This window comes from Melanotaenia boesemani, chromosome 10 (assembly GCF_017639745.1).
Source record: "Melanotaenia boesemani isolate fMelBoe1 chromosome 10, fMelBoe1.pri, whole genome shotgun sequence".
Classification (NCBI taxonomy): Eukaryota; Metazoa; Chordata; class Actinopteri; order Atheriniformes; family Melanotaeniidae; genus Melanotaenia; species Melanotaenia boesemani.
In genome coordinates this window covers 10,262,102-10,286,563 of record NC_055691.1, presented here as the reverse complement: position 1 = coordinate 10,286,563, position 24,462 = coordinate 10,262,102, and the positions used below count along the sequence as shown (strand labels likewise).

The 24,462-nt window shown below is 41.4% G+C and overlaps 3 protein-coding genes and 1 long non-coding RNA gene across 5 annotated transcripts in view; 3 read left to right on the top strand and 1 right to left on the bottom strand.

The window, feature by feature from the left end:
* tbc1d15 (TBC1 domain family, member 15) overlaps positions 1 to 3,116 on the top strand; it is a 13,426-nt gene extending 10,310 nt beyond the window's left edge. For both annotated transcript variants that reach the window (XM_041996072.1, XM_041996073.1), the window contains exons 12-17: positions 641 to 741; positions 977 to 1,076; positions 1,152 to 1,249; positions 1,919 to 2,035; positions 2,310 to 2,396; positions 2,579 to 3,116. In XM_041996072.1, coding sequence (XP_041852006.1) covers positions 641 to 741; positions 977 to 1,076; positions 1,152 to 1,249; positions 1,919 to 2,035; positions 2,310 to 2,396; positions 2,579 to 2,758 — 683 coding nt within the window. In that variant the 3' untranslated portion in view covers positions 2,759 to 3,116. The remainder of the gene's footprint in view (positions 1 to 640; positions 742 to 976; positions 1,077 to 1,151; positions 1,250 to 1,918; positions 2,036 to 2,309; positions 2,397 to 2,578) is intronic.
* The window catches only part of LOC121647505 (NACHT, LRR and PYD domains-containing protein 12-like), a gene marked incomplete at its 3' end in the record, with an annotated part of 791,953 nt that overhangs the window by 424,061 nt on the left and 343,430 nt on the right, over positions 1 to 24,462 (top strand). The gene's annotated exons all lie outside the window — the stretch shown is intronic.
* LOC121647025 lies at positions 1,754 to 22,857 on the bottom strand. The gene is made up of 3 exons (XR_006011766.1): positions 22,842 to 22,857; positions 14,285 to 14,289; positions 1,754 to 1,841 (listed from the first exon to the last, which is right to left on the bottom strand). It is a non-coding gene; the product is annotated as an uncharacterized LOC121647025 (long non-coding RNA).
* Positions 11,826 to 24,462, top strand: tph2 (tryptophan hydroxylase 2 (tryptophan 5-monooxygenase)). The gene is made up of 11 exons (XM_041996158.1): positions 11,826 to 11,960; positions 16,767 to 16,898; positions 17,266 to 17,449; positions 18,705 to 18,805; positions 19,405 to 19,472; positions 19,542 to 19,738; positions 19,862 to 19,997; positions 20,437 to 20,563; positions 21,000 to 21,095; positions 21,621 to 21,754; positions 23,605 to 24,462. The coding sequence occupies exons 1-11, from the start codon at positions 11,841 to 11,843 to the stop codon at positions 23,777 to 23,779; spliced, it is 1,470 nt and encodes a 489-aa protein (XP_041852092.1). The 5' UTR covers positions 11,826 to 11,840; the 3' UTR covers positions 23,780 to 24,462.

Genomic DNA, 24,462 nt, shown 5'->3' with positions numbered 1-24,462 from the left:
AAGGAATGTACGTTTGTTTTCTAAATGTAATTTTGTTTTGAGAATAGTTTTTTTTTTTTTTTTTTTTTATGTAAATGTGTTTTGCACTTCTCAGCCACCGTACTCACACCCACCCACACACACACACACACACACACACACACACACACACACAGAAATCATCTGATTGACACCAGAGGAAAAAATAGAGCTAAAGTGCACACAATAAAAAATATACATAAATAAATGATAATAAGAGACATAAAGACTAAAATAGGATAAAATAAATAAATGACTAAATATATATTTATAGCAGATAAATGAATAAAAAATGTGACTTAATAAAACAACTAAAACTAGTTCAAAATACTACTTAAAAAACTTTAAAATGAAAAATTAAAACGGAAATAATTTCAAATGACATTTAGGACCTCTTGGACCTCTTGGTTCTGTCTCTTTAGAACCACATAGTTCCTTCCCATGAGAAACCTCATTGTTCCTGTTAATTAGAACCTCGTGGTTCTGTCCCATTAGATCCTTGTTGTTCTGTCCTGTTAGAACTTTGTGGCTTTGTCCCTTTAGATCCATGTGCTCCATCCTGTCAGAACCTCGTTGGGTCTGTGTGGCTCCGTACTGAGCCCGGCTGTTTGTCCGTCCTCAGGTTACGTTCAGGGGATGAGCGACCTGCTGTCACCCATCCTCTTCGTCATGGAGAACGAGGTTGATGCCTTCTGGTGTTTTGTCTCCTTCATGGATCAGATGGTGAGAAAACCCAACAAAGTTGTTGTTTGTGCTGTTGGACCGGAACAGAACTGCCTCTAGCCTCTATGCTTTACCTGTGTACAGGTGTAGCAGGTTCTGGTCCTGAAAGTGAAGTCAGACTCCAACTGCAGAGAGTCTGTTTTTATCTGTGTTGTTATGAACAGCCAATCACCGTGCACACCTGGGCTTTGGGTCGGGTCCGATAACCATCCAGACTGCTGATTGTGTGTTGCAGCACCAGAACTTTGAGGAGCAAATGCAGGGGATGAAGACCCAGTTGATCCAGCTCAGCACGCTGCTCAGACTGCTGGACCCGGCGTTCTGGAACTACCTTGGTATGATGATGATGTCAGAGTCAGCTGACCAGGTCAGAACTCGGACAGTTCTGTGAAGTCCTTTTCCTCTTTCAGAATCTCAGGACTCGGGTTTCCTGTACTTCTGCTTCCGCTGGCTGCTGATCCGTTTCAAGAGGGAGCTCAGTTTCCAGGACGTCCTGCGGCTCTGGGAGGTCAGTCTGTTTACAGGTCCGGTTTGGGTCTGGAGCATGACTTCTGTCTAAGACATAATGGGGCAGACTGAAACCTTCAGTGATCGAAATCGCTGTTATCAGGGAACAATGAACTGATCAGTTCATCCACGGTTACATGATCGGTGACATCATCAGTCTTTCTGCTATCATATGACCGCAGATGATCTGAGGTCTTCAGGAACATGTTAGCTGGAGTTCGTTTTCACCAACAAACAAACAAACAAACCAGTTTCTGAGTCAGTAAGATAATCAGCTGTCAGTCGTTCCTACACAGACAGGAAGTAAAACCTTCCAGTAATCCAGTCTAATCTGGATCTGGTGTCGGAAACCTGTCCCGGCATCTGGGTCAGGTTTTATATCCCTGTCCCGGCATCTGGGTCTGGTTTCAGAACCCTGTCCCAGCATCTGGGTCCCAGCTCGACGTGGCAGAGCCCATCCATCTGTTTACTTAGTTGTCCTCTGAGGTCCGGTACAGAGCTACTGGACCTCCTTGCTCTTCAGCACAGGTCAACCTCATCCTTTTGCTTCACTTCATATCAGAGTTCTGGTCCGAGCAGCAGGTTTCACCTGGCTTTGGCCTGAGGGAGTAAACATGAGGGACCCAGTGGTGGGTCTCCTTGGTTCTGATGGGCTGTGGTTTTTCCTCAGGTGATGTGGACCGGGCTGCCCTGCCAGAACTTCCACCTGCTGGTCTGCTGTGCCATCCTGGACTCTGAGAAGCAGAAGATCATGGAGGAGAACTACGGCTTCAATGAGATTCTCAAGGTAACCAGAAGCCTGAACTCTGGACTGGATCAGGGTCTGATTGAGGTTACTTCATGTTCAGCTCAAGATTTTCAACAGCATGAAGGTTTGTGTCACCATGGCAACATGATGTTGTAAACCTGAGTTGGTCCATATCAGGTTCTGATCAGTCAGGAAAAGAGGTGTGTTAGCAGGTCGATCAGGTGACCTATTGGCTGGTCCAGTTTAGTTTGGGTCTGAAACAGGAAACAACCCCTGACCAGGTGAAGTCTGACTAACACTGTTTGTTTTGCAGCACATCAACGAGCTCTCCATGAAGCTGGACATCGAAGAGATCCTCCAGAAAGCTGAGGGCATATGTCTGCAGATCCGGAGCTGTAAGGTAGGTTCTGGAAGTCTGGACAATATCGGAAACGGAACCGGAACCAGTATGAGCCCCTTGAACCAGCAGCTGTGGGTTTGGATCTACAAGAACCAGCTCAGACCCTCCAGCTGTCAGTCTACGTCATTCATGTGTAATTGTATGTTCCAGTGTTGTGATTCTGACCCGGTTCTCATCTTCAGGACCTGCCTCACTCCATCGGCACCATCCTGGGCTTTGACACGGAGCACCGTGGATCCCACCAGACAGAATCCGGATCAACATCGGCTCCACGACCAACTCCACAGCCAGAAGTTTGCTCCAATGGACACTTAAGAGAAAACAGACCTCAGAACAGCTGCAAAGTTGCCTTCATATCATAGTCTAGAGCATAGACTGACTCTGGGTCTGCAGAGTGGCGCCACGTTCTGACCCAGGAGGAAGAGGAGGACGAAGACTAGGAGGAGGAATGTAAAAATAATTTCAGATGACCCAGAATCTTATTTTTGTAACTTTGTTCGTCTCCTGATGTTTTCTAAACTGCAGCAATCACAGGAAGCGATCTTTTCCTCAGCTCAGACATTCTGATGACATCATCAGGTCTGATGACATCATCAGGTCCGATGAGCTCCAGAGAACCTGGTTCTGTTATCTATCGATCAGCTGATAATCTGATCACTTCCTGTTGTATTTGTCGGTGTAAAGTTTGTCGGCTGTTGTCAATAAAGTTTTAAGAAACAACCTGTTTGTGTCTCCAGCTTCCTGTCCACAGCTTTCCGTGATGTCATCTTCATCTGTTTCATCATCATCACCATCTTTATATTCATTACCATCTTTATCACCATCACCTTCATCGTTACTTTCATAGTCATCTTCTTTAGCATTATCGTCATCAGCTTCATCATTTACTTCGTCTGCATCATCTTAGTCTCTGTTATCTTCATCATCAACATCCACCTTCATCCTGTTCATCATCTTCATTGTTATCATCATCCTCATCATCTTAGTCTCCATCATCGTCATCAACTTTGTCTTTATCATCCCAGTCTTCATCATCTTCATCCTGCTCATCATCATCATCACCTTCTTCATCAACTTCGTCATCATCATCTTAGTTTGCATCATCATCTTCTTCATTATTTTAGTATCTATCATCACATTTATCATATAAAGATCTTCATCATCATCCTCCTCCATCTTTGTCAGTTCTTATTGATCAGAGTTTCCTCCATCGACCACCATCAGGTCTTCTGGCCCCACTGAACCTTCTGTCCTACGAAGGGTTCAGCTGTTCCATAATAATGTTGTTGTTATTGTTAGTGTAACCCACGTAATGTAGTTCTCAGCTTCTGGTGCTGGTGCTTTTACTTTCGCGGGCTGAGTCCTTTTTAGGAGTGGACGTTATGCGTCACTTCCTTCTGCTCCTCAGCTAGCTGCTTCCTGGTTGCTGCTCCTGCTGTGGCTCGGCATCTTAGATTTAACTCGGAAACCCCATTGATGACAGGCGGTGGTGACTCAAGAAGAAGAAGCAAGTACAGCAGCTTCAGTGCCAGATGTCTGCCTTCTTGTCTGCACAGAAAAGGCAAGCAGAAATGACAACAGCATCACGCCAGCAGCCGTGTTTCACCCCAGTCCACAGCTAAACCTAAGCCATGGTACTGCTTTAACTGTGGTGAAGATGGACACATTTCCTCCTCCTGCACCAACACAGCTAACCCCAGTCTGGTCGAGCAGAAGTAAAAGCAACTCTGTCAAAAACAGCAAGCATGGAACAACAAAAACACTTAGTCAAACTAGAAGCAGCTTCTGTGGTGGGACACTCAGGGGCTGCAAAACCAACTGTCCCCAGAATTTAAGCCAAATGCCAGTGCTGCCCAGAGGTCTTGTGGGAACAAAGAGCACAGGTCAAATTCAAATCAAAGGAACCCACTTCAGTTGTCTCCTTGATACTGGTTCTCAGATCACCACAGTGCTGCACTCTTTCTACAATACTTACCTTTCTGATTATGAAATCAAGCCACTGAATGACCTGCTGGAAATAAAAGGGGCCAATGGACAATCTGTACCTTACCTGGGGTACATTGAACTGAACATTTCATTTCCTCCTGATTTTCTTGGTTCCACCATCATTGTTGACACTCTGGCTCTTGTGGTTCCTGACCTGAAGCAGTCTCAACCACTGATACTTATTGACACCAACACCCTCGACGCCTACAATGAGTACTGTGACACTCACCCGGATCAGCTCTTCCAGCCTGCCGTCTCTTTTTTACCAAGCTGTTGTGAAGATCCTCCAGCATCGCTATAGGAACAGCCTGGATGACCAGTATGCCATTCTGCAACTTCACCACCATCACCATCAAAGCTGGGCAAACCACTGTTCTTGAGGGATTCCTGGCCACATGGATGCTGCAGGCTGAAAAGGCTGTTGTGATTAAACACCCTGGTTCCTGCCCTCTACCAGGTGGGCTCATGGTACAGTCGTGCCTTACTGACTTACCTGCACACCAGCCATGCCATCTGCACGTCATCATTACCAATGAATCTGACCACCCGGGTGGTCACCAGGATGGGTGGAGTGTGTGCTTTCCAGAGCATTTCCTCAAAAGAACAAAGCATCGCAGCACATACGACAAGGCCCGACCCATTAAAAAATGGTTATAAAATTCCTTTTTTTTTTTTTTTTAAATATAAAGTCTTTATTTGGCCATTTAACAAAACTTAATAAAATGTACATTTTGGGGGGATATTTAGCATTTATTACCATGTGATATATTAACATTATTATAGTGTAATCTCCTGCTTCCTGGTATCTATTAGCGACAGAAAACAAGTCCGATTGTGTTCAACTGGATTTTGAGCAAAGTTTTTACCATAAAGTGATGCAAAATATCTCAGAAACTATGTATTAAATATGTCGTGTTGGGCTCTATTGGGTTGAGTGGGACAGGAAGTCATCACAAACTACTTAAAATGGTGATGGAGGCTGGAACAAAAAGGTTTTAAACATTAAATGTGCACCCAGACATGATGCTTTCTGCTTTCTTTAAGGCTTTGACCCGGTACAGGACTTACAAGTCATTACATTCGGCAGCACCTAACTATCAGCCTTCTCCTGTTTTTAAGGCAGGGGCCTCAGTAGATAAAAAAAAAAGTTAAAACTGATTCAATTAAACAAGACTAAAACATTTTAATTTAAGTTTTTGGAGATTATTTCATGACCACAGTGCAACATCAGAAAGTATCCACGTCAAAAGAGCTGAGTTTATGATAATAAAATACATGTGTTGATGATCTTTTTACACACGGCATCAGTGTCGGCGTTTGATGTAAATTTATTATCTAAAATTGGTCCCAGATATTTGTAGTGATCCACCATTTCAACCTTGGACTGGAGGAACAGGTGATGACTTCTAATGGAAGCTGATCAGCATTTCTTTTGTTTTTGAAGCTTTTATTTCCAGAAAAAAGCTTTTACACCAAGAAACAAAGTCATCCACAACCAGAGCATAATCAGGATCATTGTTACTAGAAGAGAAAAAAACTGAATCATCTGCAGACTTCCTGTGACACTCAGTGGGATATAAGACAAACAAAAGCAGTGAAAGGACGCATGCTTAAGGAGAGCCTGTAAAACAAAATAACACAGTTCACTCTCACTATCTGGGACCTGATAGTTAAAACAAACATTTTATCTGCCAAGAATTTAGACCAGGATCAATGCTGCGTTTGTGGCTGGAAACAGAAGCAGAGCAAAAGTCACTAAAAAGCAGTTTTACAACCATCCAAGTGACCCTGGGCTGAATATAGGATGCCTATAGCATCTTCAACACCTCTACCTGCTCTGTGAAAAAACTTCTCCAGGGTTTCACTCATGATCTCATTCCTGACTATTTTCTCAAATGTTTTTATGACCAGAGAAGGGACGGCTGTTGGCCAAAAATCATGACGTAGTTTTGGTGCTGTGACATTTCAGAATCCTTCCATATAATGAGGAATTCTGTTGAACTGGAGAGACCTGAAGCAGTGATTCCTGATGATTCCCGACTTCCTGCCCTCGCTGCTGGTGTGACGCAGATCAGTGTAGCCCTTCATCGAGCCGAGTCCTGGTTTGAAATGTGCAAGGATTGATCAGTCAGGCAGCTGTTCAGACTTCTGCCAACTCTCGGTGTTAATGTGAAAAAGTGTTTCATGTTTGTCCAGCTGGTGATTGATCAGCAGACTGGAACCAGTTAGACTTCAGTTCTGAATTGTTCAGTCTTCCCTCATGAATTCGAAATGTCACAATTCCACCTGCTTCTTCCCACCGTCCCCTCAGGTGCTTTCATGCAGTGATGGACACCTCCTCCTCCTCCGATAGGAGACATTTAAAGGCGGAGCAGATGGATGAAGGTATCAGCTGCTATCAGAGTCAGAACAAAGCTTTCTGCTGCTGATGCCTCTTTCATTTCCTGTTCAGCAGGAAATTGTTTCTTCTGGCTGATAGCTGCTGCTGCTGCTTATCGCTCTCAGGTTTATTGAAGAGTCGTCTGTGACTGTCAGTCAGCAGCCTTCACCTGCTGACCTGCTGCTCCTCATCCTCACGGAGAGGAAACAACAACGTCAGAGACGAGGAGGAGATCTAATGTGGCATTTAAAGTTTAGATCCTGTTGATGTGAAGCTGCATAAAGGACATTTTATTTCTTGTAAACAAACTAAAGCAGGTGCAGCTGACTGAGTTCCCTCAACAGATCATCAAACATCTTCTAGAACACCTTCCTTGTGTCATTTACAATAAACTATAAAAATTAGTAAGTCGGTACATCCCAAAATATGTCGTTTGTCTTGCTGTAAACATTTTTTTTTATCAATATCACAGATGCTGCTAGGCTAAGCAAGGTAGGTTTTTGTACACATCTTATGTACAAGAAAACTCAAAGGGCTTTACATAAAACATTTAAAGCCAAAAGAAACATCAAACATATGAGAATTAAAACAAACTTAAAGGAATCAAATAAACAGAAACAGAAAAGCTATAACAGAAATAAAGAAACATACAATAGAAACATGCAGTGAAGTGCACATGATTTAAACAGATGGATACAGGAAATAAGTAATTATTATTATTGCATTATTATGCAAGAAAATATATTCAAGTACAAAAAGAAAAACTCTACATTCATTAAAAGTAGTGGCAAATACATCAGAGCATATTTACCAGAACTCTGGTTTGGACCAGTCTTCAGACTTTCTGGCAGTTTGTTCCAGGAACTCTCTTAGAAGTCTCTGTGGTTCATATGGTGTCCACAGAATTGATCTATATTCTGGATCAGAGTCATTGTTGTACTCCAGAAGAAACATTTTAAAATCAATTCTTTTTCTCATAGGAGGCCAGTGTAGAGACGTGAGAACTGGAGTGATATGTTCCCTTTCTCTGGTCTTTGTGAGGACATGAGCAGCAACATCTGTAACCCCATTACAATGGTACTACTGAAAACATGGAAGTTTTTCTAAATCATGTTAAACCATCAGTCCCCTTACTGTAGATCTATTCTTCATGTGGTAAAAGGCTGATCTGGTTCCAGCTTTAATATGAGCCAAAATGACACCAGGATTTCTGGATTGATCTGCTGGTTATAACATTGCTGACTGAAGCTGGGACTAATCTTCAGATGCTCATCTTTGGATTTAAATACAATGATTTCAGTTTTATCTTTATTTAACTGAAGAACATTCTGGAACATCCACATATTGATCTGACCAAGACACGAGCTGAAGCTTTGTCTGGGACCAGAGTCCCCTGATAGAGCTGAGTGTCGTTGGCATAATTATGATCAAATATTTCTGATTTTCATAATCAGAACTAGTGGGAGCATGTAGATCCTGAACAACGGAGGGCCCATCATGGAGCCTTAGGAACTCTTCATGTCATCTTTGTTTAAGTAAATACATCTGATATGAAGTATTCCCTGTGTTTCAAGTAGGATTCAAACCAGTTCAGAACTGGATTGGAGATTTCCACCACCAAATGGCCATTTTTTCTTTCCTTTTTTTTTTTAATTCAGATTTTGTGGGATCAAAACGGCTTCTTCTGCTTCAAACCAAGTTTCTCCCACAGTCCTGACATAGTAATTATCATTTTATAATGGTAAAAAAAATATATGTGAGAGAGTAGCTATCAGAGCCTTCCTCTTACACAGGTCGATCATCTTGTTGATGGAGCAACAGTTTCAATGAGTAGAACACTAGACAATGTTGTTCCTCTGGAAAAAAAAAATGCAATCCGTCACAAGAGGCTCCCTGATTTAATTCACAGCTATTAGCTTTAAAGTATGGACTTTATCTCTTCTGTTACAGAGAAAATCCATGATATCTCTCCCACTACTGATGATGTCTCATTTACAGCAGCTTCAGAGAAGTCTGTAGAAGCTGATTTCTGATTGGACTTTTTTTGTCCTGTACAGCTCTCCGAGTTAACTAGAATAACAGCTTCATCTAAACCTTCAACTTGTATTGCAGACCTCATCCCAACCAGACTTTACATTAACGTTTTCCCTTAATCAATCAATCTGTATTGGATCTGGTTAATATATTTCTGTTGACAGGATATGTACCTCAACTTTTTTAGATTGATGTAATCAAACCTTTACTTAAAAATTGACTCTTGATCCAGGAATGTTAGCCAATTATAGACCTACAAACCTCCCCTTTATGTCTAAAATTCTTGGAAAAAAATGTTTCAACTCAAAAATCTGCAGATTTGATCAGAAATAATCTGTTTAAGTAGTTTCAGTCAGGATTTAGAGCTCATCATAGCACAGAGCACTGGTAAAAGTCACCAGAGCTTCTTGTGGCCTTAGATAAAGGACACCTGACTGTATTTATCCTGTTAGATCTCAATTCGACACCACTGATCAAAACATTCTGTCACAGATGCTATTGGGATTAAAGGAACCACATCACGCTGGTTTAAGTAATATTTCCCTTACAGATTCCACTTTGTTCATGTAAATGATGAGTCTTCCTCAAACACCAGAGTAAGTCATGGAGTTCCACAGGGTTCTGTACTTGGACCTATACGTTTCATGTTGTATATCCTTCCTTTTGATAACATTATTAGACATTGTGGTATAAATGTTCCCAAGAAAAACAGTGACATTCCTCCCTCACTGCATTCTTTATGATTCTCTAAAATTATTAATGGATATCCCATTGATTATCCTGTCGAACATCCCATCGAATATCCCATCAATTTTCCTATCTATAGCCCTGTCTATCGTCCCACGTTTATCATCATGGCTATCATCACATCTATCGTCATGTATGTCATCACGTCTATCATGTACATCATCACGTCTGTTTTTAATGTATGTCATCACCTCTACCGTCATGTATGTCATCACGTCTATCATGTACTTCATCACGTCTGTTTTCATGTACGTCATCACCTCTACCATCATGTATGTCATCATGTCTATTGTCATGTATATCATCACGTCTATCGCCATGTATGTCATCACATCCATCGTCATGTCTTTCGTCATGTCTATCATCACGTCTTTTATTATGTCTATTGTCATGTCTATCATCACATCTATCGTCATGTATGTCATCACGTCTATCATGTACGTCATCACGTCTGTTGCCATGTACGTCATCACGTCTATCATCATGTATGTCATCACGTCTATTGTCATGTCTATCATCACGTCTTTTATTATGTCTATCGTCATGTCTATCATCACGTCTATTGTCATGTATATCATCACATCTATTGTCATGCATGTCATCCTGTCTATCGCCATGTATGTCATCACGTCTATCATGTACGTCATCACGTCTATCGTCATGTATGTCATCATGTCTATCGTCATGTCAATCATCACGTCTTTTATTATGTCTATCGTTATGTCTATCATCACATCTATTGTCATGTATGTCATCCCGTCTATCGCCATGTATGTCATCACGTCTATCATGTACGTCATCACGTCTATCGTCATGTATGTCATCATGTATATCGTCATGTCAATCATCACGTCTTTTATTATGTCTATCGTCATGTCTATCATCACGTCGATCATCATGTATATCATCACATCTATCGTCATATATGTCATCACGTCTGTCACCAAAGCTATCATCAATTGCATCAACCAATCTAGCAGCTCCTTTAGTCGTCTCCCCATATGTCCTGTCTATTGTCCCATAACAGCTCCACTGATTGTCCTGTCAAGTGTCCCATCCAACATCCTGCCAATCGCACCCTCTGATCATCCCATCCAGTGGTTCCTTGGATTGTTCCATCAAACATCTTGTTGATCGCACCACTGTTTGTCCCGTCAACTGGCTCCTTCAATCTTCCTGCCGGCAGTCTCTTCCTCTTTTTTTTTTTTTTTTTGGTATTCTCTTTAGGCCCCTCTTCAACATCATCATCATCATCATCATAATCAACATCACCATCATTTTTGTCATCATCAATCATCATCATGATCTTTATCGTAATTACCATCATCATTTTTGTCATTGTCGTATTTATCATCAGACTCATGCTCATCATGTTTTTCATCATATCTTTGTCACCATCATCATTTTAAACTTCCACAGCTTTCCATCCTCACAATGCTTCCTCCTCACAGCTCTTCCTCCTCAGCTCCTCCTCCTCATAGCTCCTCCTCACATAAACTTCTCCTTGTAGCCCCTCCCCTTCACAGCTCTTCCTCCTCATAGCTCCTCCTTACAGCTTCTCCGTATCATAGCTCCTTCTCCTTACATTTCCTCCTCCTTGTAACTCCTCCCCTTCAGAGCTCTTCCTCCTCACAGTTTATCTTCATCATAGCTCCTCCTCCTCAAAGCTCCTCCCTCTCAAAGCTTCTCCTCCTTAAAGCTCTTCCTCCTCCCAGCTCTCCCTCCTCTCAGCTCCCCCTCATCATAGCTCCTCCTCTTCCCAGCTCTCCCTCCTCAGAATTCCCCCTTATCATAGCTCCTCCTCTTCCCAGCTCTCCCTCCTCAGAGCTCCTCCTCATCATAGCTCCTCCTCCCAGCTCTCCCTCCTCCCAGCTCCTCCTCATCATAGCCCCTCCTCCTCTCAGCCCCTTTCCCTCAAAGCTCCTCCTCCTTACAGCTCTCCCTCCTCAGAGCTCCTCCTCGTCAAAGCTCCTCCTCCTTACAGCTCTCCCTCCACAGAGCTCCTCCTCATCAAAGCTCCTCCTCCTTACAGCTCTCGCTCCTTACAGCTCCTCCTCTTCACAGTTTTTCCTCCTCACCATCCAGAATAACCATAAACAGCAGCAGTAGCGGGTGGAGCTCCTCCCCTCCCTCCCCCCCCTGGTAGTATTTAGCTGGAGGCAGGTGGTTCTGACCCGCAGCAGTAGCAGCAGCAGCAGCAGAGCGGCAGGCTGGAGCCCTGGTACTCGTACACCCACTGGTTCCCCATGGCTTCGGCCCACGTGATGAAGGATGGCGGGACGGAACCGCCGCCCCGCATGCAGCCGGCCATGATGATGTTCTCTAGCAAGTACTGGTCCAGGAGGGGGCTGTCGTTGGACTCGGCCATGTTTGACCACCAGAACCAGCGGCAGCAGAAGCACACTGGGGGGCAGATGGTAAAAGCAGGGACTCTTCTTCCTCCTCCTTTCATTTTCTCTCTGATTTGTGAGTAATCTGAGTAAGTAATCAGAGTACTTTTACTAGTTTCCAGCATTTCTGTGATTCATGCTCACGGATGAAGAGGAGACACACCCACTTTTTTAATGTCTGAAAAATTTTATTAAGATTAATAACTGATCTATATGTTTACTGATTTCATTCAATCAGTAGTTGCAGGAAGTGAGTAATGTGGCTTCCTGTTTCCTACAGATTCTGAAAGTTTTACATTTTTCTCTCCACTCTGTCAGATTTAAGAGGACATCTTCATCACCTTTCTGCCTCCATACATGGTTAGATGACAGCATCTTCCTCTGGGCTCAAAGATTTAGTTTCGAGATGATGATGATGATGAAAATGGTGATGGGGAAAAAAATTTATGGTGATTATAATGATCAGAATGAAGCTGATGAAGCTGAAGGTGATGATAGTGATAATGATAATAGAGAGGATAATGAAGGTAAGGATGGTGATGAAGATGATGGTGATGATGAAGAATAAGATGATGATTTTGATTAAAATAATGCTGGTTATGGTGGTAGTGATGATATTTTTTTTTAACTAAAATGATGATGATGACTGTGATGGACTGATGACCTGTCCAGGGTGTACCCTACCTCTCACCTGTTAATGCTGGGAAGGGCTCCAGCTTACCTGCAACCCGTAATGGACCAAGCGGTACAGAGAATGAAATGATGATGTGATGGTGAAGATTAAGAAAATAATTCAGTCTAATTCCAGTTCAGCTTATTTGTTAGATGTTGTGTAACTTCACTTTTGAATAATAGATTCTATGTAGGACTTTGAATTGGATTAAGTGACGTCTGGCATTTAAAGAGCTGGTATGGAAATGTTCTAAGATGTAATTCCAAGTCTTATCAGCAATTGGTAGTCCTAATTTTCTCTCACATTCAGATTTAATCTTAGTTGTATCAAGCCCCGTTTCCACTGAGCGGCTCAGTTTGGTTTGGGCCTGTGCTATGGGGTCGGTTTGTGTGTGTCCATTATAAAAAGGACCTATACAACCAAACCATTTATGGACTCCCTTGTAGATCCATAGGAAAATGCTATGGTACAGTTAAGGCAGAGCTACTAGCATGAAACGATAAAATCCATTGACTGGTGGACAGAAAAATGCCACTGCCCAAAAAGCAACCGTTCAGTTCATGGTTCAGTTGGACATTGGAAAGATAATACGAAAAGGATGCCTGCAAACACCAGTAAGGTCTGGTCATAAAATGCGGCATGTGTCTTTTGTACAAACAACCAAAAGTCAAGCAGAACAAAAATGATGGTCTCCATTGTTGTTTGCAGCATCACGTTTGTTGTCGTCGCACTAGTGTGACGCCACTCTAGGTATTTGGTCTAAACCACGCTTGTCCAGTGGCGGTCCGACTTGCGGTGGGAATGCTCACTTGAATTGGCTGGACCAGTCAAAATCTTCTGAACTGTAACGGCCCTTACCAAACCGCCAACCAAACAGGGTTTTAGGGTGACTGAGACTTTGGAGTCTGTCATACAGAGTGGATTTTACTTGGTCTAAACCAGTGTACAGTTCCAGACACCCATAAAATTGATCAGGGAATGTGTTTTCAAATCCAGGTAGATGCTCCATCACATAGTCCCTGATTTGAAAATATCTAAAACGGTTAAGCCAGGGTAGGTCATATTTTTCCCAAAGCTTTTCAAAGGATGCAAAAGTCCCCTCGACATATAGACCACCAATGTTAATTATACCTAACTGTTTCCAGGCATTAAAGAAGCCATCCATGTCCGAGGGAGTGAAAGATGGATTAGATGAAATAGGTAGCAAAAGAGAGACTTTTCAATTCAGCTTTATTTGTAGATCGCCAATCCACAGCAAGTCATCTCAAGGCACCTTACTGACATAATCCACCCACTTCATTTTGATCCAATCAAAACAAATCCATTCCATGATCCACATCTGTTCCTTTTATGACAACTTTGTTCATATAAATCAAGTCCGAAAAAGACATAGCTAAAGAAACTAACGGATTGGATTTAATCTTTTCTGATTCAATCCTCCATTCTGGACTGTACGAGGAGATAGTGGAAAGGAAAACGTCCATGAAAACCAGAAGCAGGAAGGAAAACCTCCATCAGAACCATCAGTCTTCCTGCAGTTCTCAGGTTTATTCAGGAGTCATCCAGTACTCCATGTCTGAACCTTTTGATGCCTTTTGACACAAACCCCTTCTGGCCTGTGTTTATTTTGATCTATTTATATCAAACTGAATGATTTTATCTATCATTTTGCTTTTACTCATTCTTTATTTATGTATTTATTTTTTATGTTAATTATTTATTATTCATCTTCATTAATTTAATTTAATTTAATTTAATTTAATTTAATTTAATTTAATTTAATTTAATTTAATTTAATTTAAGTTTTTCTCTTTTTGTCATTTTTTTCAATGTATTTACTTTGTTTTTATATAATTGTAAATAAATTCAGGCTCTAAATGGGATATATAAAAAAAAATCCCCATTTTTATGTGGTTGTCGTTACCAGACCAAATTAAAACACCTATTAAAAAACTGTGGTACTTGCTTTGTGTCTGCCTGAGTTTAAAAGCAGTCCATTAAGTGGCCTGTTTTGTGTGTAGTGTAGTGTAGGATATCAGGCATTATGACCGTGTGGATAGATAAATATGTGCCCACATTCAAGGCAACTGCAATATGATGAAGAGGCAGACTTTGCTATTTAAACTGAACTTATATAATCTAAATAAAACATTTTTTTTTGCCAACAATGAAATAAAGTGTAGGGCTAAATATTTGGAAAAAAAAACTAGAATTCTTTTGACTTTCAGTCTGGGGAAGATCAATTTTGACCAAGTGTCTTTCTGTTTGATGTTTGGCCGCATTATAAAGAAATAATGTAATAAATGAATATATAAACAAACACAAAAATAAAAAAAGTAAAAAGGAAAGACATGTATGCAGAACTAATATAAGATTCCAACTCCCTGCATAACCACCAAGATGAAAAAGGAATTTTTTTCTGTAGTTTATCTGTGGATTTACATTTACTTTTCTGCAATTTCTAGCTTTACTAGATACTGGGCACACAGATCTAAAACTCCTGACCAGCTCCCCAAGCAGTCAAAGACATTAGTCTAAAACATGAACCTCGTCTACACCTCGTCTTGTTAAACTGTTTGTGCAAAACTGTGGAGGAAGTGACAGAGTTGAAACCTCTCACTGGGAAAAGTTTGAATGACTTTGTAGGGTGCAAAGTCCATCCGAGACTATATGAGCAGAGATTGTCACGCACACTTGCTTCACAGTTTTGGTGCATTAGAGTTGTTTCATAATTCCAAGTGGAAAAGTATATCTGAAAATCATCTGCATATAAATTAAATATTTTTTCCCTGCTTACCTAAAGGAAGCATGTACAACATGAAAAGTATTGGTACAAGTACAGAACCCTGAGGTACTTCATGACTTTTTCTAGTGTTTGAGGAGGACTCATCATTTGCATTAACAAACTGAAATCTATCAGATAAATCTGACTTAAACCAGTCTGATGTGGTTCTTTTAATCCCAATAACATGTTCAAGCCTTTGATTAGAATGTTCTGATCAATGGTTTCACTGAGATCCAACAGAACCAGAACAAACAGGAGTCTGCAATCTGAGGACACGTAGACGTCATTAGTACCTTTCACCAGGTCTGTCTCTGAGATATGATCTACATGATGATGATGATGATGATGATGATGATAAGATAGTAGGAATGGTGATGATGAAGATGATGGTAGTGATGGTGATGATGTTATGATAAGATTATGGTGATGATGATGAAGATGATGTTGATGGTAATAATAAAATGATGGTAATGATGATGATAAAGATGATGATGATATTGGTTATGATGACAGTCATGATGATGAAGATGATACGATAATGATTCTAAGTATGGTGATGCACATGAAGATGATGTTGGTGCTGATGAGATTAAGAAAATGATGAAGCTCATGATGGCAGTGGTGATGGGGATGATGATGATGATGGGGCTCATGGTGATTTGACAGGATTGTGGTTTTGAGCTCAGTAATAGGAAGATGTTCATAATTCAGAAAAAAAATGTTATTGATAACTGATTCGTCTAAACTGGACAAACAGGAAAAGCTGAAGTTCAAACACACAGAAACATGGACGTCAATTAGTTTCCTGTAAATTTCTGCTTGCTCCTTCAGGACGCAGGTCTGCTGTAAAAACCTGGCACTTCTTTTCTAGAACAATGAGCCTCACTTCTCTGCTCCAAACCTGTTCTGGATCAGGTCAGATGTTTCTGGTTTTGTGTACGTGGAACGGTTTTGTTTGTCCCTTTCCTAACCCCGAATCAGGCGAAAGATGGTGTGGTCAGGTCAGGTTAGCTCAGGTGTTCCACATATTCAAGGTTGCAGGTGTTTATCGGTTTTGTTGTTGCGTAACTGGATGTAGTCAGGATGTCATCACTGAATTATATAAACCATCTGGATCTACAGATACAAGGACCCCATAGAAAACCACCTGGACACCCCGAGGAATGGTCAGATGATTGGAGGGAAAGAAAGACAACAACCTGTGTGTTTTTATTTGTTTAATCACAGCAACTCTGTTAACAACCAAAAGTACAACATTTTGCACAGTCCAGCCACACCGGCAGCTTGGACACATCGCTTTGAAACCAAAGTTAAACTTGGTTTGTTTTTCACACACTCCTGACTTCCTGTAAACTGTTTATTTGTTTGTTTTCAGTCAAGGCGGACTTCCTTCTGTCCCATCAACGAGAGAGACGATGAAAACACAGAGGACTCTGGGAAAACAGCTGTGGTGTTTTCTCTGAAGAATGAGGTTGGCTGTCTCGTCAGAGCTCTCAGGCTCTTCCAGGTCAGAACCAGAACAAGGTCATGGCCCAGATCTCCTCTCAGATGTAGACCCAGAACTAAACCAGATCCAATTACAGGACATTTTCTTTACACTCAGCTCAAATCTGTACTTTGTTTCCTGTCTATGTTCTCAATTCAGTCATAAAGATTTTGTGGTTGCAAATAAATGTTTGGAAATATTTTTTTTTCAGTTTGTATTTGTAAATCAGGCTTTGTCACCCTGTGAAAAAAAGTCTGCCTGAGAAATTAAATGTGTAAAAAAGAATTTATAAAGAAAAAGGGAGAAAAATGGAATTTATATCTATTAAGAAAAATAGAAGTGCTTTTGCAAACATTTGAACCTTCTCTCCCTTCAACTCCTCCTGCAGGAGAAACGGGTCAACCTGAAACACATTGAGTCTCGGATGTCAAAGAGAGTCCCAAATGAGGTGGAGATCTTTGCAGACTGCAGCTGCAACAAGAAAGATTTCAATGAGCTACTGCAGCTTCTCAAAGACCACGTCAACATTGTGTCCTTCAACACACCTGCACATGTATGGTCTGCTGAGGCAGGTAAGAACACTCCACAAGACAGGTACAAACACAATGAAATACAGGTATGAATGGGCTGAAACGCAGGTGTAAGTACACCACAATGCAGACACGAGCACAACACAATACATGTATGAACATGCCACAAGACAGGTATAGATGTACCACAGGACAGGTATTAACACAGGTACCAAGTGCCACCATGCAGGTACTATCATCCCACAAGACAGGTATAAAGGCCCAAACACAGGTACAAACATGCCACAACACAAGTATGCACATGCCCAAAGACAGGTACAAATGCACAAACACAGGTATAAATGTGCCCAAACACAGGTACAAGTGGGCCCAAACTCGGGTATAGATACAGCCAAACATATGTACAAACACGCCACAACAAGGGTTTGAAAATGCCACAACACAGGTATGAACATGCTACAAAAGAGGTACAAATGCAACCAAACACAGGTATGAATGGGCCAACACATGGTTATAAGCATACAACAACGCAGGCATGAATACAAACATGCCACAATACGGGTATGGATGTAGCCACACAGATGCAAACTGTTGTGGAATTTTATTATCAAAGATCACACACTAAGTGAGAATCAAACAAAGTATTTTTATTAAGAGCTGATCAGCAATGGGAATCACACAGTCAAACAGCTTTGGCTGTGCGAGTCCGCAGAGATACACATGGGCTTGGTTAATATAGACTCGCATGACGTGATGGCATCAAGGTCGTTGGTGCAAATCCTCAGTACACTGTCTTCAAACCCTGCACAGCCTGGTACACAGTTTCTAAAGAATGTTATCAGTGGTGTGATGGGAGAGGAGAGCTCACTAAATATTATCTGGGTACAAGTCGTTCTCCTCTCCAGTGAAACATAAGTCAAGGTTTTTAATAATACAAAGTATAGTCTACAGAATACAAGGGTTATGTATATAAATTTTTCCATTACAAAACACAGGTATCAACACAGGTACAGACATGCCTCAAAGCAGGTACTATCATGTCACAAGACGTGTACAAACATGCCTAAACTCAGGTAAGGATGCAGCCAAACATATGTACAAACATGCAACAACACAGGAACGAAAACGCCCAAACTCAGCTACATATATGTCCATTCGCAGTAATCAGGAAAACAAAATCTAAGGAACACTTTTGAGCTTAACCAGAAACTCGAAAACTTAATAGACAGAGACAAGAACGAGAGGACTCAGGTAAATGCTTGTTAATATCAACCTTTTATTTTTTATTTTTTATCAGATGAAGAAGACGTTCCGTGGTTTCCCATGAAAATCTCTGAGCTGGATCAGTGTTCTCACAGAGTGCTGATGTACGGATCTGAGCTGGACGCCGATCATCCGGTTCGTTTCCATCTTTCACCCTGAAACAGATTCCTGCATCCATGACGGTTCTGTTTCATTTAAACCTACACACATGATGAAACAATCTCAAACCAGCATGTGACATCATCATTTCCTCTAGTGTTACATGACTTCTTTGTTCCAACCAGACATGACCAGACACAAATGTCCAGTAACTGCAAACAGAGCAGCAAACATGGTAGAAATTATTTTAACTAAGAGGGAAGGGTGGAGGGAAACAAGAATGTAAAGAAAGCAAGAAAGGAAAGAAGGAAAGGAATAAAAAATATAAAGAAATGAGGATTTAAGGAAAGAATGAAATGTCATTGTCAAATTTATTTCTACAGCGAATTTAAAAGCAATGAGGCTGACCAACATTCACTGTAAAGCTCTAGGAAACAATAAGTTGGCAAGGAAACAGGGGGCGAGGAACAAGGACATTAAAATAAAGAAAAGGGAAGAAAATAAGAGAGGTAAGAAGGAAAGAAACAAAGAATCTGTTAAGGAAGGAGGTTAGAAAAGACAAAAAGAGATGCATGGTGTAGATGACGCCGGTCTCTCAGTCGGTTTCATGTCCCAGTCCCCTTCCTTCCCATCAGGGCTTCAAAGACAACGTTTATCGGCAGCGCAGGAAGTACTTTGTGGAGGTGGCCATGAACTACAAGTTGTAAGTATTTCCTCGTGTTTGTCTTGATATGTTGGCGAGAAGTTTGTTCCTGATCCGTCTCCTCCATAGTGGGCAGCCCATCCCTCACATTGAGTACACTGAGGAGGAGGTGAAGACATGGGGCGTGGTTTTCAGAGAGCTGACCAAACTGTACCCGACTCACGCCTGTAGAGAGTACCTGAAGAACCTGCCGCTGCTCACCAAACACTGTGGCTACAGAGAGGACAACATCCCTCAGCTGGAGGACGTCTCCCTGTTCCTCAGAGGTGTGTAACCTTCTTACTTACTGTAGGACAGGTGTGTTCACACTGACATATCAGCAAATCACCACATCTCAGCTGAAGCTGTGTGCTGACATCACTTCCTGTGTGATTTCCTGTGCGTTTCAGAGCGATCTGGCTTTACAGTTCGACCTGTGGCCGGGTACCTGTCTCCTAGGGACTTCCTGGCTGGTTTGGCCTACAGAGTGTTTAACTGCACTCAGTATGTTCGTCACAGCACCGACCCACTCTACACCCCAGAACCGTGAGTCCCCGCCCACTTCTGACCCCTTCTAAACTACTCCTGATCCCCATGTGATCCACTTCAATCCACTTCTTATTCTTTTCTGACCCTTTCGGATTCATTCATTCATTCCTTTGTCATTCGTTAATTTCTTTTATTAATTAGTTTGTTCATTCATTCATTTATCCATTATTGTTAATTAACTAATTCTTCCATTATTTGTTCAGTCATTATTTGTTCCTTTATCCATAAACTAGTTTATTTGTATGTTTGTTCATTCCTTTGCTCATTTGTTCATTCATTTTTTTTAGTCATTCATTTATTGGTGTTTAGCTATTTTAATCAGTCTTAATTAGCGTTAATCAGCAATCATCAGCAGTATTAATGAAAATCCAGAATTGGACTTTCCGTCCAATCATCTGGAAACGTGAAAATGTGGACTAATTGTTTCTTTTCTCAGAGATACATGTCACGAGCTGCTGGGTCACGTTCCCCTGTTGGCCGATCCAAAGTTCGCCCAGTTCTCCCAGGAGATTGGTCTGGCCTCGCTGGGAGCAACTGATGAGGATGTGCAGAAACTGGCCACAGTGAGTGTGGGACTCTACACACACAACATCAACTCTAAAAACAAAGAGGGAGAACATCTGTCATATCACCATGGAAATCAGGAAAGATTAGTTATTAAAACCAACTCCATAAATTGAGAGATTGTGTAAAATGTAAATAAAACAGAATGTAATGATTTCCAAATCTCTTCAACTCATGTTTTATACATCACTGATCCATGACTGAGTCATTACTGAACCATCACTGGTCTGTCACTGGGACGTCACTGGGCCATCACCAGGCTGTCATTAGATCAACACTGAGCCGCCATTTGGTCAGCACTGTGCTGTCACTGTGCCATCACTGGACTGTCACTGAGCCATCACTTGGCCGTCACTGTGCCATCACTGGACCGTCACTGAGCCGTCACTGAGCTGTCACTGGGCTATCACGGTGCTGTCACTGTCTGTGTTTCAGTGTTATTTCTTCACTATCGAGTTTGGACTCTGCAAGCAGGACGGCCACCTCAGAGCTTATGGAGCCGGTTTACTGTCTTCTATTGGAGAGCTGAGGGTAAAACACAACACACACACCTATACACATGCACACACACACACACATATACACAACACACACACAGTGAGGAGCAGACTTCAATTATTCATTAATTTAAAAAAAACATAAGACTTTATGGAAACGTGGTTTTCAAACTGGGGTTTGTAGCCTCCACAAGGACCTAAGGATGTCTTTGTACGTCAATTTAGTTTTGAGGGTTCTCATTTCTGATTGGCTGTTGAAACAAACTATTACATCAACGTTTCGCTGAAGTTTATAGATTTTCAAATTGTATGGTCACGTCCGTCAGCTAATATAAAACACATTGATACAGACATTTTTTTAAATTTTTTTACTTGTGTTTGATCTGAATTCAGCATTAACAGTTGACTCAGTACTGGTACCAGTTTACTATGTACTAGTACCAGTTTACTCAGCACCGATCAATAAACCAGTTCCTGTCCTGTGTTTGTATTCTGGGAGCAGAAGTCCAGTCGGGACCCAATAAATGTTTGATGGAGATTGATGTGTTTTTTTTCCCAGCATGCTTTGTCTGATAAAGCCTGTGTGAAGATGTTTGATCCGAAGACGACCTGCAACCAGGAGTGCCTCATCACCACCTTCCAGGAGGTCTACTTTGTCTCTGAGAGCTTCGAGGAGGCCAAAGAGAAAATGAGGTGAACAGCAACACTGATGAGGACTCTGATATCAGATCGATGATTAACTCATTTTCTGTTGATTAAACATATTTTTTAAAAAAGGTGATTTGATCTCAGCAGATAAAATCAAAACATTTCTAAACGCAGATTGTTGTTCTAAAGGTTCTTATCTCAGATTTGAACCATATCATGGTTAAAATCACAATAATATTATCAACATGAATGTTTTTGTCTGCAGTAACTTAATTGCGAAAATAGATTTTTAGGATGCAAACAGCTCTCCATACCAGGTCCATATGAGGCAAAAACCAGAAACTGAAACAACAGCATGAATTATAATCACTTCATCTGCACTCGGAGGGAGACAGTGTGGTGTTTACTGATGCTGTTATTGATTCATGATTACTTCCTCTAGGATTTCACTGCAGTTTTTTCTGATTGTTTCCACCTAAAATTCTTGATTTTCCAGCAGATTATGTGAATAACCAAAACGATCACAGCAGATTATGTGAATAATCTGCTGTGATCGTTTTGGTTTTCTTGCAAAATCACCTGAAATTTATTTTAAATATTATTAATCATATTTACTGTATAATAATGAAATCATCTGAATGCTCTAACCTCCATCATGTTAATTCATATCACCTGCAGGACTCCGGTCCTCAAGGACCAGCATTAATTACACGTAGTTTAGAGTAACAAAACCTAATTGACTCCTATGGTGCATTGACTCCTCATAGTCCGGGGACTGTTCGATTGGGTGGAGGATGATAAAAAAAATGTCTCACCTTTTGGTTTGGTTTGCTTTCACACTGCACTTTACTCAGACCAAACCGTCTGGACAACATCACACAGTTGCAACAGCTGCCCACTAGGGGGCGATGTTCCCTGAAACAACCACTGACCAAGATGATAAAAATGCAGGAAAAAGAAACATGCCTCATTGATTGGCCAGAACCGAGAGCAGCTTGTTCACTAAAAGTAAACAATGGAGCACCACTGGATTTCTGCAATCTGGTTTCTGTCTTTACTTTGTTGTTTTAAACCTGACCCGGTTTTCATCAGAAACTGTCCTGTACAAGCAGCAGGAGATGCCCCCGGAAACGCTGCATTATGTCACTTCCTCTCTTTGGTTCACTGGATGGTCCATTTACTTTCACACTGTAAAGGAATTGCTTCAGGCTTCATGTGTAAATGAACTGAGTGGACCAAAGTTCATTTCTTTGGTCCTCACCAGAACGTGACTTGAGTGTTCACACTGCACCAACCGAACCAAACTATCCATGAAAGTGGACCAGGATTTATTTAAAGTTGACTAAACGGCATCAGGGTTGATCTCTTTCTTTAAAGTATGTTTGCACAGCTCAGATTACCACAGAAATTCTGACATCACATTTCATTGCTCATCTCCACATTGGTTGTCTTTTAGTGTAACATTTTTGTTTTTTGCTAATTTGTCCCAACAAATAAATCATGTGAAATACCAGCACTATTGGCAATAAATGTCATAAATAAATCTTTTCAGAGAATTCCACTTTATTTTTATTTTCCTCTAGAGCCAGTGCCGAAGCCCTTAAAAGCCTTTGTGTGATTATTCTGGTGTATGGCTGCTGCTAATGGATCGATGAAAATAGTAACTAGAGAGGTGGGTGATGGGCATCCTTGCCTAGTCCCCCTGAGCACTGTAAACTTTGTGATGTTTTCATTGGTGATAACTGAGGCTGAAACTGAGGTATAAAAAACTTTGACCCAGTTAATAAACAACTTCCCAAGGCAAAATCTCCCCAGAGTGGAAAACAGAAAAGGGAAGTTTACTCGATCAATAACGTAGAAACCCTGGATGAACTCCCTGTTTCTTGTCTCGACAGGGAGTTTGCGAAGACGATAAAGAGGCCGTTTTCTGTGTACTACAACCCGTACACGCAGAGCATCGACCTGCTCAAAGACACGCGTAGCATCGAGAACGTGGTGCAGGACCTGCGCAGCGACCTCACCACCGTCTGCGACGCGCTGGGGAAGATGAACACCTACATGGGTATCTGACCTCCCCACCACCACCATCTGTTAGCTGATTGGTTCAAACTTCTGTAAGATGCTGTGAAACGTCATCTACTGCAACATATTCATCTATAATTTGAGCTGCGAGCAGAGAGAACGTGACAGCTCTTCTGTATTTAATCTGTCTCGTCCATGAGAAACAGGACGTGCTTTGTTTCCTTTAGTCAGATTCTCTGTTCATCTGACCTGTTGGACCAGGACTGGATTCTGAACGTCCGCTCAGACCCTCTTGCAGACCTTAAAGAGACAGCAGTTTATAAATGTGTAAAAGATCAACAGTTTATGTGAGTTTATTAAATGAATGGGCCCTCTGGTGTCAGGCGGGTCCACAAACCAAGCTGGACCAGGTCTGCAGGAGGACATCTGGGTGAAGTCCAGACACCTGGTTCTCTGTGTGTTTCAGATTTAGGAAACATGGTGATTTACTTCATGTTGGGACTAATGGTGAAGTAACCACCTCTGGATTAAAGACCACCGTCCTTCCTGAACCAGAACCACAGAAAAGCTGCAGCTAGACCCAAACTTCGGAATCAACAGATTTAAAGTTATTTAATAGAAACTGGGTATTTCTTTATGTGGTCATGGTGTTTTAGTGCTGCTGTGTTTGTTTGTTGCATGAAGAATTGTCAGGTAGCTTTTTGTTTTCAACTGGCGCTGAACTGGATAAA

Excerpts from the sequence above, each read along its gene's own strand:
- tph2 (XM_041996158.1), top strand. The coding sequence starts at position 11,841 with ATGCAGCCGGCCATGATGATGTTCTCTAGCAAGTACTGGTCCAGGAGG. Across the intron at positions 19,473-19,541 it reads GTGGCCATGAACTACAAGTT|TGGGCAGCCCATCCCTCACA; the intron begins GTAAGTATTTCC and ends TCTCCTCCATAG. Across the intron at positions 19,998-20,436 it reads CCACTCTACACCCCAGAACC|AGATACATGTCACGAGCTGC; the intron begins GTGAGTCCCCGC and ends TTCTTTTCTCAG.